The sequence below is a fragment of the Schistocerca americana genome, chromosome 2, assembly GCF_021461395.2.
Source record: "Schistocerca americana isolate TAMUIC-IGC-003095 chromosome 2, iqSchAmer2.1, whole genome shotgun sequence".
Classification (NCBI taxonomy): Eukaryota; Metazoa; Arthropoda; class Insecta; order Orthoptera; family Acrididae; genus Schistocerca; species Schistocerca americana.
In genome coordinates this window covers 406,514,508-406,528,324 of record NC_060120.1, presented here as the reverse complement: position 1 = coordinate 406,528,324, position 13,817 = coordinate 406,514,508, and the positions used below count along the sequence as shown (strand labels likewise).

At 41.0% G+C, this 13,817-nt stretch overlaps 1 protein-coding gene across 1 annotated transcript in view; it reads left to right on the top strand.

Moving 5' to 3' along the window:
* The window catches only part of LOC124594054, a 328,962-nt gene that overhangs the window by 142,059 nt on the left and 173,086 nt on the right, over positions 1-13,817 (top strand). Inside the window, exon 4 of the mRNA XM_047132404.1 lies at positions 1,518-1,839. Within this exon, the coding sequence (XP_046988360.1) occupies positions 1,518-1,839 (322 nt within the window). The remainder of the gene's footprint in view (positions 1-1,517; positions 1,840-13,817) is intronic.

Sequence of the window (13,817 nt, the reverse complement as noted above, 5' to 3'; positions counted from 1 at the left end):
TTGTAATAAATGTGTTGTATTGGGATTTGTTTTCCCTGGAGGCTAGCGTTTTTGAGTTATTCAAGAAAAACGCGTTTTAGGATCACTTTTGTAAGTTTTTTTAATAACTCAAAAACTATGGCCTCTAGGGGAAACGTATGCAATACAAAATTTAGCTAGATTGAATTCCCTACAGAAAGGACTTGTTCACTTTTCTGTAGCGCTAATAGTGTGTACGTAGCGAGAAAGAGAATATGAAAATCTTGCATGTGGTATTCGAAGGTGTTGTGGGTTGCATAAAACTCATAGAGAGGGACAGCTGAATTACTTTGCGTAAGTTGTACTACATGTTAACAAATGGTTCAAATGGCTCTGAGCACTATGGGACTCAACTGCTGAGGTCATTAGTCCCCTAGAACTTAGAACTAGTTAAACCTAACTAACCTAAGGACATCACAAACGTCCATGCCCGAGGCAGGATTCGGCCCTGCGGCCGTAGCGGTCTTGCGGTTCCAGACTGCAGCGCCTTTAACCGCACGGCCACTTCGGCCGGCTACATGCTAACACATAATACATCTAACTACCTGTAAACCTCCAGGCCACTTAGCAGTATTTATTGATAAATTCCTTTGTGATGCACTAGAGGACTGAAATAACGTACCTGTGATCGTTCTAGGTGGTCAGTGAAATACTTCACACACTTTTTGAAACGGAAACCATAAGGCTGCATTACAAAATCTAAATTTTGCGTCAAGTTAATTTCTTTTATCGTTCTCAGTGAAGAAATGGTTTCGCTAAATCAGACAATTTTTTTTGTATTGTGTTGATCTGGATCGCTTATTTTTTCATAAACCTGTTGATACGAGGGCTATTCGCTTATACAAGTCCGATCTGCCTTTGAAATGGAAAAGTCCAATGAGAATTTGCACAGACGTTTTGTGTATTGTCTCTAATATGCCCGTCGATCGCGTCATGTCACTCTTTTCAGTTATCAGCGAACAGTGAGCACTTAAGAAACGCCTGGAAATAGTGTCTCCTGCCAATTATCAGTATCCGCTGAGAGATTACGCCTTATTTCGTTTAACCCACACGACGCAACTGTCATTCATTTCGTTCTTCATAGATATTTTCGGTCATACGCTCCAGTGCCTTTGAAGACTTTCGGTGGAGAGTGTTTAGTCAGCCATCCAAACAGCCCGGACTCGGCTCCCTCTGAGTTTAATGCTCGTGTGATCCAATGACTACGGAACCGACATTTTGGCAAAGGAAACCAACTGCGGAAAACACAGGCCGCTATGTTCTATAATGAGGGTATCGGGAAGATAGTACGAGGATACTACAAATGTCTGAATTGTAGCCGCGGCTATGTGGAGTAGTAGCTATAAGGTGTGGGTTTCGATTGGAAATAAAATATTTTTGATTTTCACTGTAATTTTCATTTCGCGACAGATTTGACCTTTATAAACCAATAGCCCTCGTACTTCTGATAGCATAATCCAGTTTAATGAGCAGCGCATGACGAGCAGCATTGCTCTCAGGTGTGTTCTGCGGCATGGGAAAGTTCCCGTACTCCATCATCGGCACGTCGGAGGACCTGCTGGTGGAGTTCTCGAGCTCGGCGGCGGGTCCGCTGCTGAACACAGGCTTCCACTTCAACGTGGGCAGCTGGCCGGGCCACGTGGAGACGGCGGGCGTGCGCAACGGCACGTGCGACTGGCTGCTGAGCTCCGAGGCGCTCGCCTCCTCCGGGGACTCTGAGGGCATCTTCCTGAGCGTGGCCCACTGGTACCCGCCGCACACCTCCTGCACCTACCTCATGCGCGGACGCCCCGGCGAGGTCGTCCGCCTCTACTTCCCCAGGTATGTTGTCCGTTCCTTTTTCTGAAGGGCTCCACGCACGAGAAATGGATCGTGGCAGTGCGCCGCCAAGTTGCCAGATCTGCCTGTAGATCGCAAATCGATGTGACCTAACACTGATCGCTAGAAATTCCCAAACACTTGGATGAATTGCATAGGACGGATCGTTCAGGTGTGGCAATATGACTGCCTGGCTGCGACTAATTATTATCTGGTTATGTAACTTATATTAAACTGGTTATGTAAGCTTTTGTTTCATATCGCTACCCCATCTCTGAGTAAGCACTCCCTGTTACAATTTATAATTATTCAGGGAGCCACGAATCACTCTCAAAAATGAGTCTGAGGTCGGAGTCACCACCAACATTAAGAAGGAAGACAAATGTAAAAATACTGAACCATTTTTTGTAGAAGCTTAATTCAAATCAATTCCACCGTAATCTTTTACAATGACAGTCAGTGTCCTTGCAGGAGTAGTTTTTATTTTATTTTGATATTTGTCTCATGTGTATAAAACCGATTTAAAGACAATGTTGCCTCAACTTGGGGTACCTGTTGTAACGTCCCCATAGAAAAATTATAAATTACTGTGCTGGTAAGCATCTACGTTATTTGATACAGATACAGCTGAGGAAAACTGAACGTACTGAGACATTTCTCTCTTTACTTATTCTGATCATCAATAAACTGACACACAATATTTTAAAGCAACGCAATCTGACTTTCAATAATCCCTACAAAAAAAGGCCCTGACTAACAATAACCCATACCTTTCATGAATCACTTACCTCACAAATATCTTCGTTACTCTAACTGCTGCAATATAGCGAGCTCCAATACTGCCAGCTACATAAAAGATTCTAACTACTGAAGTCACTAACTACTGATAGGCATAGTTAGCAAATGAAAGATTTTGATAGAGAACAAACAATGTATTTACCGTAATAGTGTTCATAAGTCAGTTCATGACATCCAGTCTTACAAATTTCCTTTTTCTGACGGACACACGTCCAGATCGTCCGCTCTCAAAACTCCGGCATCTCTCTCCCCACTGCTGCCGGCTAACCCCCAGCGTAGGGTTACCAACATAAGAACTTAAACAGCCTACTTAAACTGTTACGGGTGGTTCACAAAAACAGTTGCTAAGTGCTTTAACAGTCGCATTATGTTTTGACTTATGAGCACCACTGAAGTTTTACTTCTTGGCGGAATGAAGGAACATTTTAATTTAAATAAAACTACCTTATACCTATGCAACAGCCGTACTCGAGTCCCTTGTCATTTCACACAATCCAATTCTTCCTCATACCGTTTTCAAAAATAACTACGGAAACCATCAGTGTTACTACTGAAAAAAATGCTTACATAAAGACATCGGGAGAGTGAGGCATTGTGGGGTAATTTGCAGTTACATTATTTGCAGTTGATTTATGAGACTAACAAGTGGGAAAAGGAACCGAAGACTTTATGATGTATTTGCGAAATAGCGACTGGAAGAATGTAAACAAATGCTTAACTACTATGAAAAATGTACTGTGTCATGTAACATAATCTACAGTTCCGAAGTATAGAGCTCCACAGAAACTTCAGTAACATAATACGAGGGCAGTTCAATAAGTAATGCAACACATTTTTTTTCTGAAACAGGGGTTGTTTTATTCAGCATTGAAATACACCAGGTTATTCCCCAATCTTTTAGCTACACAACACCATTTTTCAGCGTAATCTCCATTCAATGCTACGGCCTTACGCCACCTTGAAATGAGGGCCTGAATGCCTGCACGGTACCATTCCACTGGTCGATGTCGGAGCCAACGTCGTACTGCATCAATAACTTCTTCATCATCCGCCTAGTGCCTCCCACGGATTACGTCCTTCATTGGGCCAAACATATGGAAATCCGACGGTGCGAGATCGGGGCTGTAGGGTGCATGAGGAAGAACAGTCCACTGAAGTTTTGTGAGCTCCTCTCGGGTGCGAAGACTTGTGTGAGGTCTTGCGTTGTCATGAAGAAGGAGAAGTTCGTTCAGATTTTTGTGCCTACGAACACGCTGAAGTCGTTTCTTCAATTTCTGAAGAGTAGCACAATACACTTCAGAGTTGATCGTTTGACCGTGGGGAAGGACATCGAACAGAATAACCCCTTCAGCGTCCCAGAAGACTGTAACCATGACTTTACCGGCTGAGGGTACGGCTTTAAACTTTTTCTTGGTAGGGGAGTGGGTGTGGCGCCACTCCATTTATTGCCGTTTTGTTTCAGGTTCGAAGTGATGAACCCATGTTTCATCGCCTGAAACAATCTTTGACAAGAAATTGTCACCCTCAGCCACATGACGAGCAAGCAATACCGCACAGATGGTTCTCCTTTGCTCTTTATGGTGTTCGGTTAGACAACGAGAGACCCAGCGGGAACAAACCTTTAAATATCCCAACTGGTGAACAATTGTGACAGCACTACCAACAGAGATGTCAAGTTGAGCACTGAGTTGTTTGATGGTGATCCGCCGATCATCTCGAACGAGTGTGTTCGCACGCTCCGCCATTGCAGGAGTCACAGCTGTGCACGGCCGGCCCGCACGCGGGAGGTCAGACAGTCTTGCTTGACCTTGCGGTGATGATGACACACGCTTTGCCCAACGACTCACCGTGCTTTTGTCCGCTGCCAGATCACCGTAGACATTCTGCAAGCGCCTATGAATATCTGAGATGCCCTGGTTTTCCGCCAAAAGAAACTCGATCACTGCCCGTTGTTAGCAACGCACGTCCGTTACAGACGCCATTTTAACAGCTCCATACAGCGCTGCCACTTGTCGGAAGTCAATGAAACTATACGAGACGAAGCGGGAATGTTTGAAAATATTCCACAAGAAATTTCCGGTTTTTTCAACCAAAATTGGCCGAGAAAAAAAAGTGTTGCATTACTTATTGAACTGCCCTCGTATACGATTTCATTTATTTTTCCATCGTTTGTTCTGCAAATATAATGTAACGTACCGAGACTGCCATCGGACTAAGTACATTGGTTCAGTGTAGGGGTAGCGTATTTGATTAGTAAACAAAACGTCATGGGTCCCAGGTTTCAACCCATCCACTATCCAAATTTACGGTAAAAATAAATGTAATGACCGTGTGGCATTGTTGGCAAGTACGGTCGGCGGATGAATGTCTTATTTCAAGCGACGCCATACTGGGCAACTTGCGCGTCGGTCATGATGAGAAATGATGAGAAAAACTCAACACCCAGTCCATGGGCGGAGAAAATCTCCCACAAGGCCGGGAATCTGACCCGTGTCCGCTCCATTGTAGGCAAGCACGTTACCATTCAGCTAAGCCGGCAGGCAGTTAGAGTAGAAACCATCAGCAATGGCAGACGAAGACTTCCGGCATATAAAGTCAGCCTTGCTCTGACGACGACCTTGTCAAAGAGGCGGAGGAGCGAGCAGAGGTTAAGGGCACTCTCTTGCCTTTGCGGTGGGAAACTGCCCCTAAAAGCGGGAGGATCAACCATATATAATGTGCATCTACAGGACATGTGTCTGCAATTTAATAATATTATGGTCTCCTCATTGGCAAACGACCCCGAATCAGGAAAGAGCTGCCAAGGGGATGGCGACACTGAAAAAAAAAAAAATTTGATTAACCGACGAACAGGTAACATTCTGCGAGTTGGAACATGGAATGACGCAGAGGGAAGCTAGATATTTTGAAATGGTCATAGCAAAGGCTCATTGTACATACAGAGAAGATCAGTGAAGTGAAAAGGAGAGAAGGATTTGAGGTCAGACTAAAATTGGGTAATATCAATAACATCAGAAAATGGTGTAACGTGAGTAGGATTCGTTGTCAATGGGATAATAGGAGATACAATGAGCTACTGTGAACACTTCAGTGATAGGGGTACTCTATTCAGATTCGATATAAATCGGTGTTGGACGCGGTAGTTCAAGTACACAGGCCAACTTCGCAAGCAGAATATGAAGAGACAGAGAAAGTACATGAAGATACTTAACAGGAAATGCAGTATGTTAAGCGAGATGAAAATCTAGTAATCATGGAAGATTGCTACACAATTGTAGGGGAAATAATAGAAGGAAACATTACGGGAGAACATGGGCTGGGCAGTAGAAATGAGAGAGGGGAAAGACAAATTGAGTTGTGCAATAAGTTTCAGATGGTAGTGGGGATCATTTTGTTTTAATGTCATAAGAGGACACGATAAGATTCCAGCTGGATTACATCATGCTCGGGCAGAGATTCCGAAATCATATATTGGATTGTAAGGCGCACCCAGGAGCAGATATAGACTCAGACAGAAGTTTAGTAATGATGAAGAAGAGAATGCAATTTAAGAGATTCTCACGAAATGATCAGTGTAGAAGGAAGCTGGATACTGAAGTACTGTAGTATGATCAGACTCGTTTTCAGTTCGCTAAGGATGTGGATAATCCTATAACAAATATCATAGTTGGAAGTTCAGTTGAAAAAGAATGGGTATCTCCAAAAAGTGCCCGCACAGACGTTGGACAATCAGACGTAAATACAAACAAACTAGCTCTAAAGATACAGTAGGTAACAGAAGAAATACATCCAACGTGGAAGTACATAAATGATCAGGGGAAGACAATAATACTGCAATGTCAATCACTTATGAACGAAATCAATAGGAACTGCGGGGCAGACAAGGCGAAATGACACCAGAAAAAAATTGGAGTAATGACAACTGAAACGATAGTCCCGAGGACGGAGTCAGCGTGTAGAAAAGTTAAAATATTCCTGGTTCAAATTAAAATCAGGGGTGGTAACATTAAGAGCGCAAAAGCAATTTCACTGCTAATCTCAGAGGGAAGAACGGAGAAATGGAAAGTGTATAGTGAAAGTCTCTGTGAGGGGCAGGTCGCACAGTCACTTTAACACCACTATACATGCAAACTGCTGACAACGATATAAAGAAAATGGAAAAGAATGTTGATGTTCCATTAGATGACCATCAATTTAGCTTTAGAAAAAGTGGGGGCACCAGAGATGCAGTTCTGACTTTGCGGTTGATAATGGAAGCAAGACTGAAAGAAAATCAAGAAACGCTGAACGAGGAAAAGCGTTCGATAACTTGAGACAGTGCAAGACGTTCGAAAGTCCGAGAAAAACAGGAGTAAGCTATAAGGAAAAAACCAAGAACGAAGACTGATCAGTAAGATTGGAACACCAAGAACGAAGTGTTCGGATCAAAAAGCAAATAAGGCAGGGATGCAGCCTTTCGCGCCCACTGTTCAATCCATACATCGGAGAAGCAATGACGTAGATTAAAGAAAGTTTCAAGAATAGGAATAAAATTGGAGGTGAAGAATTATCAATCACAGAATTCAATGATAGCATTGTTATCCGTATAAGAATCGTATTCGAATTTGTGAATATTGCTTCACTTCGGCTACACTATACATTGGTGACAATGCAATTTTTTTGCACGGGCCGGGGCTCGAACCCGGATCTTCCCCTTAACTAGAGTGGTCGCCTTGACCGCCATTTTACTTTTAAATTTTTTTCTACATTTTGATAGTTATTGTTACCGACATCCTGTCTGGGCGGATGTCACATGACACATATTCAAGTTGATCGGTGAAGGCTTCAGTGAGGTTTTTTGTTACAGAGGGCAGCCAGCCTCTGCTCGAACACGCTGAGCTACCGTGACGACGGCCTCAACCACTTGAGCACGCTCCCCGAATCGACCCAAACTACCACACGTCACCGCTTTCGTCTACATCCTATACTCAAACAGATACTGTGACTCCAGTACAGGAAGAAACGTCTGAATGAAGTCGAAGCCCAGTTATTAGGCGTGAAATACTATATTACAGTGGCTGTGTACTTCTAATTTATTTTTCAATGTCCTTCAGACATGTATGCACGTCTGCAGCACACTTCAAAGCATAATAGAACAACACTGAAACTGCAAAATAGTATAGCAGTCATCGCTATAGTCAGTGAAAGTGAAGAGGAATTAGAGGATTTGTTCAATAGAATTAACGCTTTAATGACGAAGTTAAGGTATTCTGCTACCTTGGAAGAGAAATAGCTAACGGACGAAACTAGTACACATAAACACCGGACTAGGACAGGAGGACATTTCTGGCCAATACAAATCTACTGGTACCAACCATAGACCTTCTGAGAATGTTCGTTTTTATTACAGTGCTTCATGAACAGTGGGAAAACCGGAACAGAAGCGGATCGAAGCGTTTGATGTGTGGTACTACTGAAGAATGTTGAAAATGAGGTGAACTGATAAGATAAGGAATGAGGAGGTTCTCCGACGAATCGGTGAAGAAAGGAACATGAGGCTATGGAAAACACTGACAAGAAGAAAAGATGGCGTGATGGGACATTTATCAGGGCGTCAGGAAATGATCTCCATGATGCTAGATGTAACTCGTCCGTTTGCCAGTTCAGTGCAAAAACGTTCACTATTCATATTTGTTGCTCAAGATTGTTTTTTTCATTGTTTGGCTCAGGATATTAAGCCAGCCACGACTAAACTGCTCTAATTACTATCGTAGTATTGCAGTTGGTCTGACGACTTAATACCGAAGTTAGATCCTGAAGATGATGTTATGTCCAGAAATGAGTCACAACAGATGTTTTTTGTATGGTTATTGATGATTCCTGTTGTTTACGTTGAATGCGGTTCTTGTCATACGATTAGGCTGTGGCAATTTCCACAAACAGCAGTGAATATTTATTTCAAGTGGCAGGTTACAGGGCACTTTTCAGTCCACATGCGTGCTATCCCATTGTTAACGTTAAAATGTAGATTCGGCGCGAAGTAATAAGCACTACCTCATTTACTATTTGCTCCAAGCCATTCTAATGTCACGAACAGTAGAACGCAAAAGGTGCCTAAGAACTGCATATCCGTTTATGTCTTTATTTCATAATACACAACTGAGAACATTACAAATCGATAAACCAGCAGCTTTCGGTTCTCTATAATTTCTGCCACGATGAAATATTCGCCTGAGGTGGTAGAAACATATTCATTCACAGAAGCGTCTGTCTCAAACGTTAAGAGAATATGAATGTTGCTGTAATAATGGCAGAAGTGTACGTTCGAGGATCATAAATCGACAAAATGACACTAATCAGTAGATGCAAATCATCGGACTGTTATTAGACGATACAAAGCAATGTAGAATGAAGACAAAGGTTTCGTGAATGACATTGTCACAGAACTCGATATTATCTGGTCATTAATCTGTCCATGATCGCCTTAATGACATTTGATAGTAATTTCCAATGTGATGTAGCACCGAGTGGCTGAAGATATAAATATGATAAATGACACTGATGAAGAAACTGCTATTATCCGATCATTAATCTGCCCACAATCGCGTTAACCTTACCATTACCAAGGTAATTTTTGTTACATTTAAAACCAACGGGGGTGGGGGGGGGGGGGGGGTGGGGGGGGGAGGGATGTTCAAGAGGTCCAGAAATAAATGGGCAATTTAATTAGTCATGATTGAAGTTCATTTAGAACTTCTTAAACTTTATTTTTGTATATTGTACGATAAAAAATTAAAATTGTATGATGTGAGGTCCGCCAGTTATGAAAAACACCGTATTTTCACAGTACCAAAACATGTTTCAGCACTACTGTGCCATTATCAGTAGGTTTCCGTTTTATTTATTCTGTAATGCGAACAAATTTTAAATGATTACTAAATTATGTCGATGTTTAGTTGAAACAATAGTTCGTTTATTTTTGTTGTTGCCTTTATATTGAGTGTGCATGATTTTTCTGGAGCACTTGTGTATTATTTACTACAGGTAGCTCGTCATCTGCATCCAAACGATGTTGATGAGAATTTTTTTGCTTGCATTTAACCTATCATCTAGAACGTAATTAAGTTTGTCGTGATATTTCGCGCCTATATTCGGTTTTACTTACGTTTTCATGTGGCAAGCCCTTTTATTCTCCACATCATGGTGAGGTGTCTTGATGGGCACGCAAATATAACACTGATTTTCCACAAATAAGGTCGTAAAAGCTCTTTTTACTTCAACAAAACAGAGTATGATTGTGGTTTTTGTGTGTCCCAGACCAGTCAGTATTCATTTGTTCACCTGAGAGTTCGGCACCAAACTTGAATTTTGTTTACATTTTATCTTTGTGTGTTGTGTGTGTTTTTTGTACGCTTCTTAACTGTTTGTGTTGTCTTTGACATGGTGTTCCTGTTGTGGGTAAATGATGAGTCTTTGTAGATAGTAGTGTATCCATTTTTGTGTGTGTTTGTTTGTTTGTGTGTGTATGTGTGTGTGTGTGTCTGTATAGACTTTATCTGTTTGTGTTTTTTTGTGTAAAGTTCGTTCAATGTGTTAAATAGTGTGCTCTTGCAGAGTGTAGTATATTCATTTGAGACCCGTTTTCCTTCTGCTATTCCGTTTTGTATGTGGAAGATTTCCCTAATAGCCAGTTTGCTGTATAGGCTGTGGCTGGGTTTTAGTTTTCTTAAGTCTCTTTTTTTTGTAGTTGGGAGATGATTGTGGGCTACAAGGTAGTCACCTATTGTGCTATGGGAGCTGTTGCTTTTTAAAGCTCTGAGATGTTCTGAATATCTGGGTTTGAAGTTTCTGCATGTTTTTCCTATATACACTGACTGGCAAGTGTTACATGTGAATTCATATATTCCTGATATTTTAAATTTATCCCTGGATATTTCATGTGTTATGATCATTTTCTGTGTTGTGTTCTCTGTCCAATCATCACCCAACTACAATAGAAACAGACTTAAGAATACTAAAACCCAGCCACAGCCTTTACAGCAAACTGGCTATTGAGGTAATCTTCCACACACAAAAGGCAATAGCAGAAGGAAAACGGGTCTTAAATGAATATACTACACTCTGTAAGGGCACACTACTTAACACATTGAATCAACTTTACAAAAAAGACAATACAAACAAATAAAGTCTACACACACACACACACACACACACACACACACACACACACACATGCACGAAAAAGTGATACACTACAATCTGCAAATACTCAACATTTACACACAAGAGGAACACCATATCAGGACAACACAAACAGTTAACAATCGTACACAAAACACACACAACACACAAAGATAAAATATAAACAAAATTCAAGTTCGGGGCCAAACTCTCAGGTGAACAAATGAACACTGACTGTGCTGGGACACACAACAACCACAATCACATTTTGTTTTGGTGAAGTAAAATGTGCTTTTACGACCTTATTTGTGGAAAATACGTGTTATATTTATGTGTGCATCACGACACCTCACCATTATGCGGAGAATAAAAGGTCTTGCCACATAAAAAAGTAAGTAAAAACGAAAACAGGCGCGATATATCACGATAAACAAAGTTACATTCTAGATGATAGGTTAACTCCCAGCAAAAAATTTATCAACATCGTTTGGTTGGACTGCAGTTGATACCAGAGTAACTAGTGGACTCTGTGTCAGTGATCAGTATATGAAAAGATGGGTGAGGTTGCGGCCAGTTGTACACTTCAGCCCCTCAGTTATGTGCCGTCTGTTCGAACGCACAGTGCCTACAAATGTGAGGTGAAAATAATTCCATAGATTCTCAGCAAGCTCCACTGAAGTGTAGTACCGATCTGTGATAACACTGCCGCCAGATTTCTCAATGGGTTTTATTCTTAAAATATCCGTTTCTCCATTTATATGCTGTGCATTTCCAGACCTTCCTGTATAAAAGTCCTTACTGATCGCGTATCTAGTCTCAGAATTACACAGCATTCCAAATAGAAAGACGTATTTTCCGGGTTTGTCTCTTGTAAATACCTTAAATGGGCAACGGCCAAGGAACAAAAACAACATCTCATCCTCTGTCATGTGCAGACCAGGTATGAAATACAATAGTAATGAAGAATTCAAAAATTGAATACTTTCCCTCATTGGAGCATACTTATCAGTATACCAATGAATTTCTCTTGTTTTCTTATCACCAAACCTCAATATTGTAGTCAGTTCGAAAAATCGGCCCCAATTCGTTATTCCTTAGTACACTCGTCGGCGCTGAAGCACAGACAATAAATCTAGTACAGGTATCTTATTGTTATATTTTGAACCCATGATTAGTAAGGCCCCTGACTAGTAAGAGCCCTGTATAACATAATAACACACCATCATCGGTGTGCTGAATACCTAGTTGAGAAGCCTCTTGATTTGAGAATAGCATAATTAGATCCTTAACATGAAGTATAAAGAAGCTCTATAGCCTCTTTCGGAGATTTAATTCTTCCTTCTATTTCACGCACTATATTTCGTAGAGAACGCCGATATTCCTGAGATCGCTTCGTAACATACTTGCATCAACTTTTGGCAATGAATTTATCACAGTTGGTATCATTAGCATCTACTGGGTTGAGATGAAAGTCATATTCATTCTCAGATGGTGAATCAGTTCCAGTCTCTTCCATATAATTATCCACTTCACTTTCATCTAAATCTGGTTCTTTCAAGACTTCTTCAAACACTCGTTCAATGGAACTGTCACGTAAACGTTGTATATTTATGTTACTTGTTAAACACCAGCCAAAAGAATGAAAGTAAAAACGGTCAACTTCATATAAAATGAAACAAGGGAACAATACAAAAGATTTTTCGTTTTAAATATATAAAAGCAAAGTGTCAACCACCAGAAATCTTTCCTTGGTATTATCCGTGGGAGAAAGGGGAGGGGCTTCTAAGGCCCATGGAGAATAAAATCAATTAAGAGATTATTAATTTATTTTAATTAACAAATTGTATTATCACTCAATATCCAATGCGTAATGAACAGTTAGCTTCGGTTTAAGTTTATATACCAAAGGTCATGGAGACAACATATCAATATTGAGTCAGTGGGCGTACGAAGGCCGTCCACCCCTCTCGGTAATGTTAGGGACAGTGGCATCTTATTACAATTTTCAGTTACTGGATTGTGGGTGATCGTATAGCTTACCTTGTGTTACAGATGCTATAGATAGTGAATGTGCTTGTGTTTACGTTTAGATATATTTAGCGATATTTGGGTTGCTCCATGTCACCCAATGACGTGAAATCATTCTACAGCAATCGGTAGGTGAATTTTGTTCGACTGAAGTATGAGCGTCTGCCACTGCCTCGTGATGACTGCACTGACTACTCTAAACGTGCTATTCAACTAGGAAGATCTGGCATTTTTGTGGCACAAACAACGGGCACCAATCGCAGTGAATCAGTTTGGGCCACATGGATGAAACGCCACAGAGCTGTAATCTATCCGTATTTCTTCCCAGCACCGAAGAGATGACAATAAGGTCATGGTCTCATCTTAATTGATGAACTCTTGCTGCCTTACGGCCATATACCGAAATTAGCAACGAATTTATACGAGCACGATTTCTGAAACCTCGTGAAATTATGAGTCTAGTACGCCAATGTCGGTGTTCGTAAAATACAAAAGTGGAAGCCCTATGCCCTGTAACTACATGATTTAATATTTCGTCAGTTTCATCCCTGTTCAACAATGTACATGGTGCAGGACCCAGCCAGCGTTGTTGTGAACAAGCGAAATTTTACCTTCACACATTTTAATTTCACATATGATTTTACGGATATTGATGGCGAATTAGTAGTATATCTAGTAGAGTGAAACATCACTTCCATTGAACACTACGGGCAGATAAAACAAAGTAAATTTTATGTTTCCAAACAAAATAACAAACGTTAAGAGAAGGAAGTGCAGAATTTGCACGTACACAACTTCAAAAGAATATAATGCATTTTTTTAAAGTGGAAGTAGTAGAAGAAAGATTTAAACAGCATACCGGTCCGGGACTGTAATCTGAGACGTTTGATTTTAGCGGACAATTGATCAATTCAACTTTTTTTCTGACTACTGTACTTCCGCCAGTATATCTTCTACCTCATTACAAACGGTAAAGGGGAGTCGAGAGCCTTTCT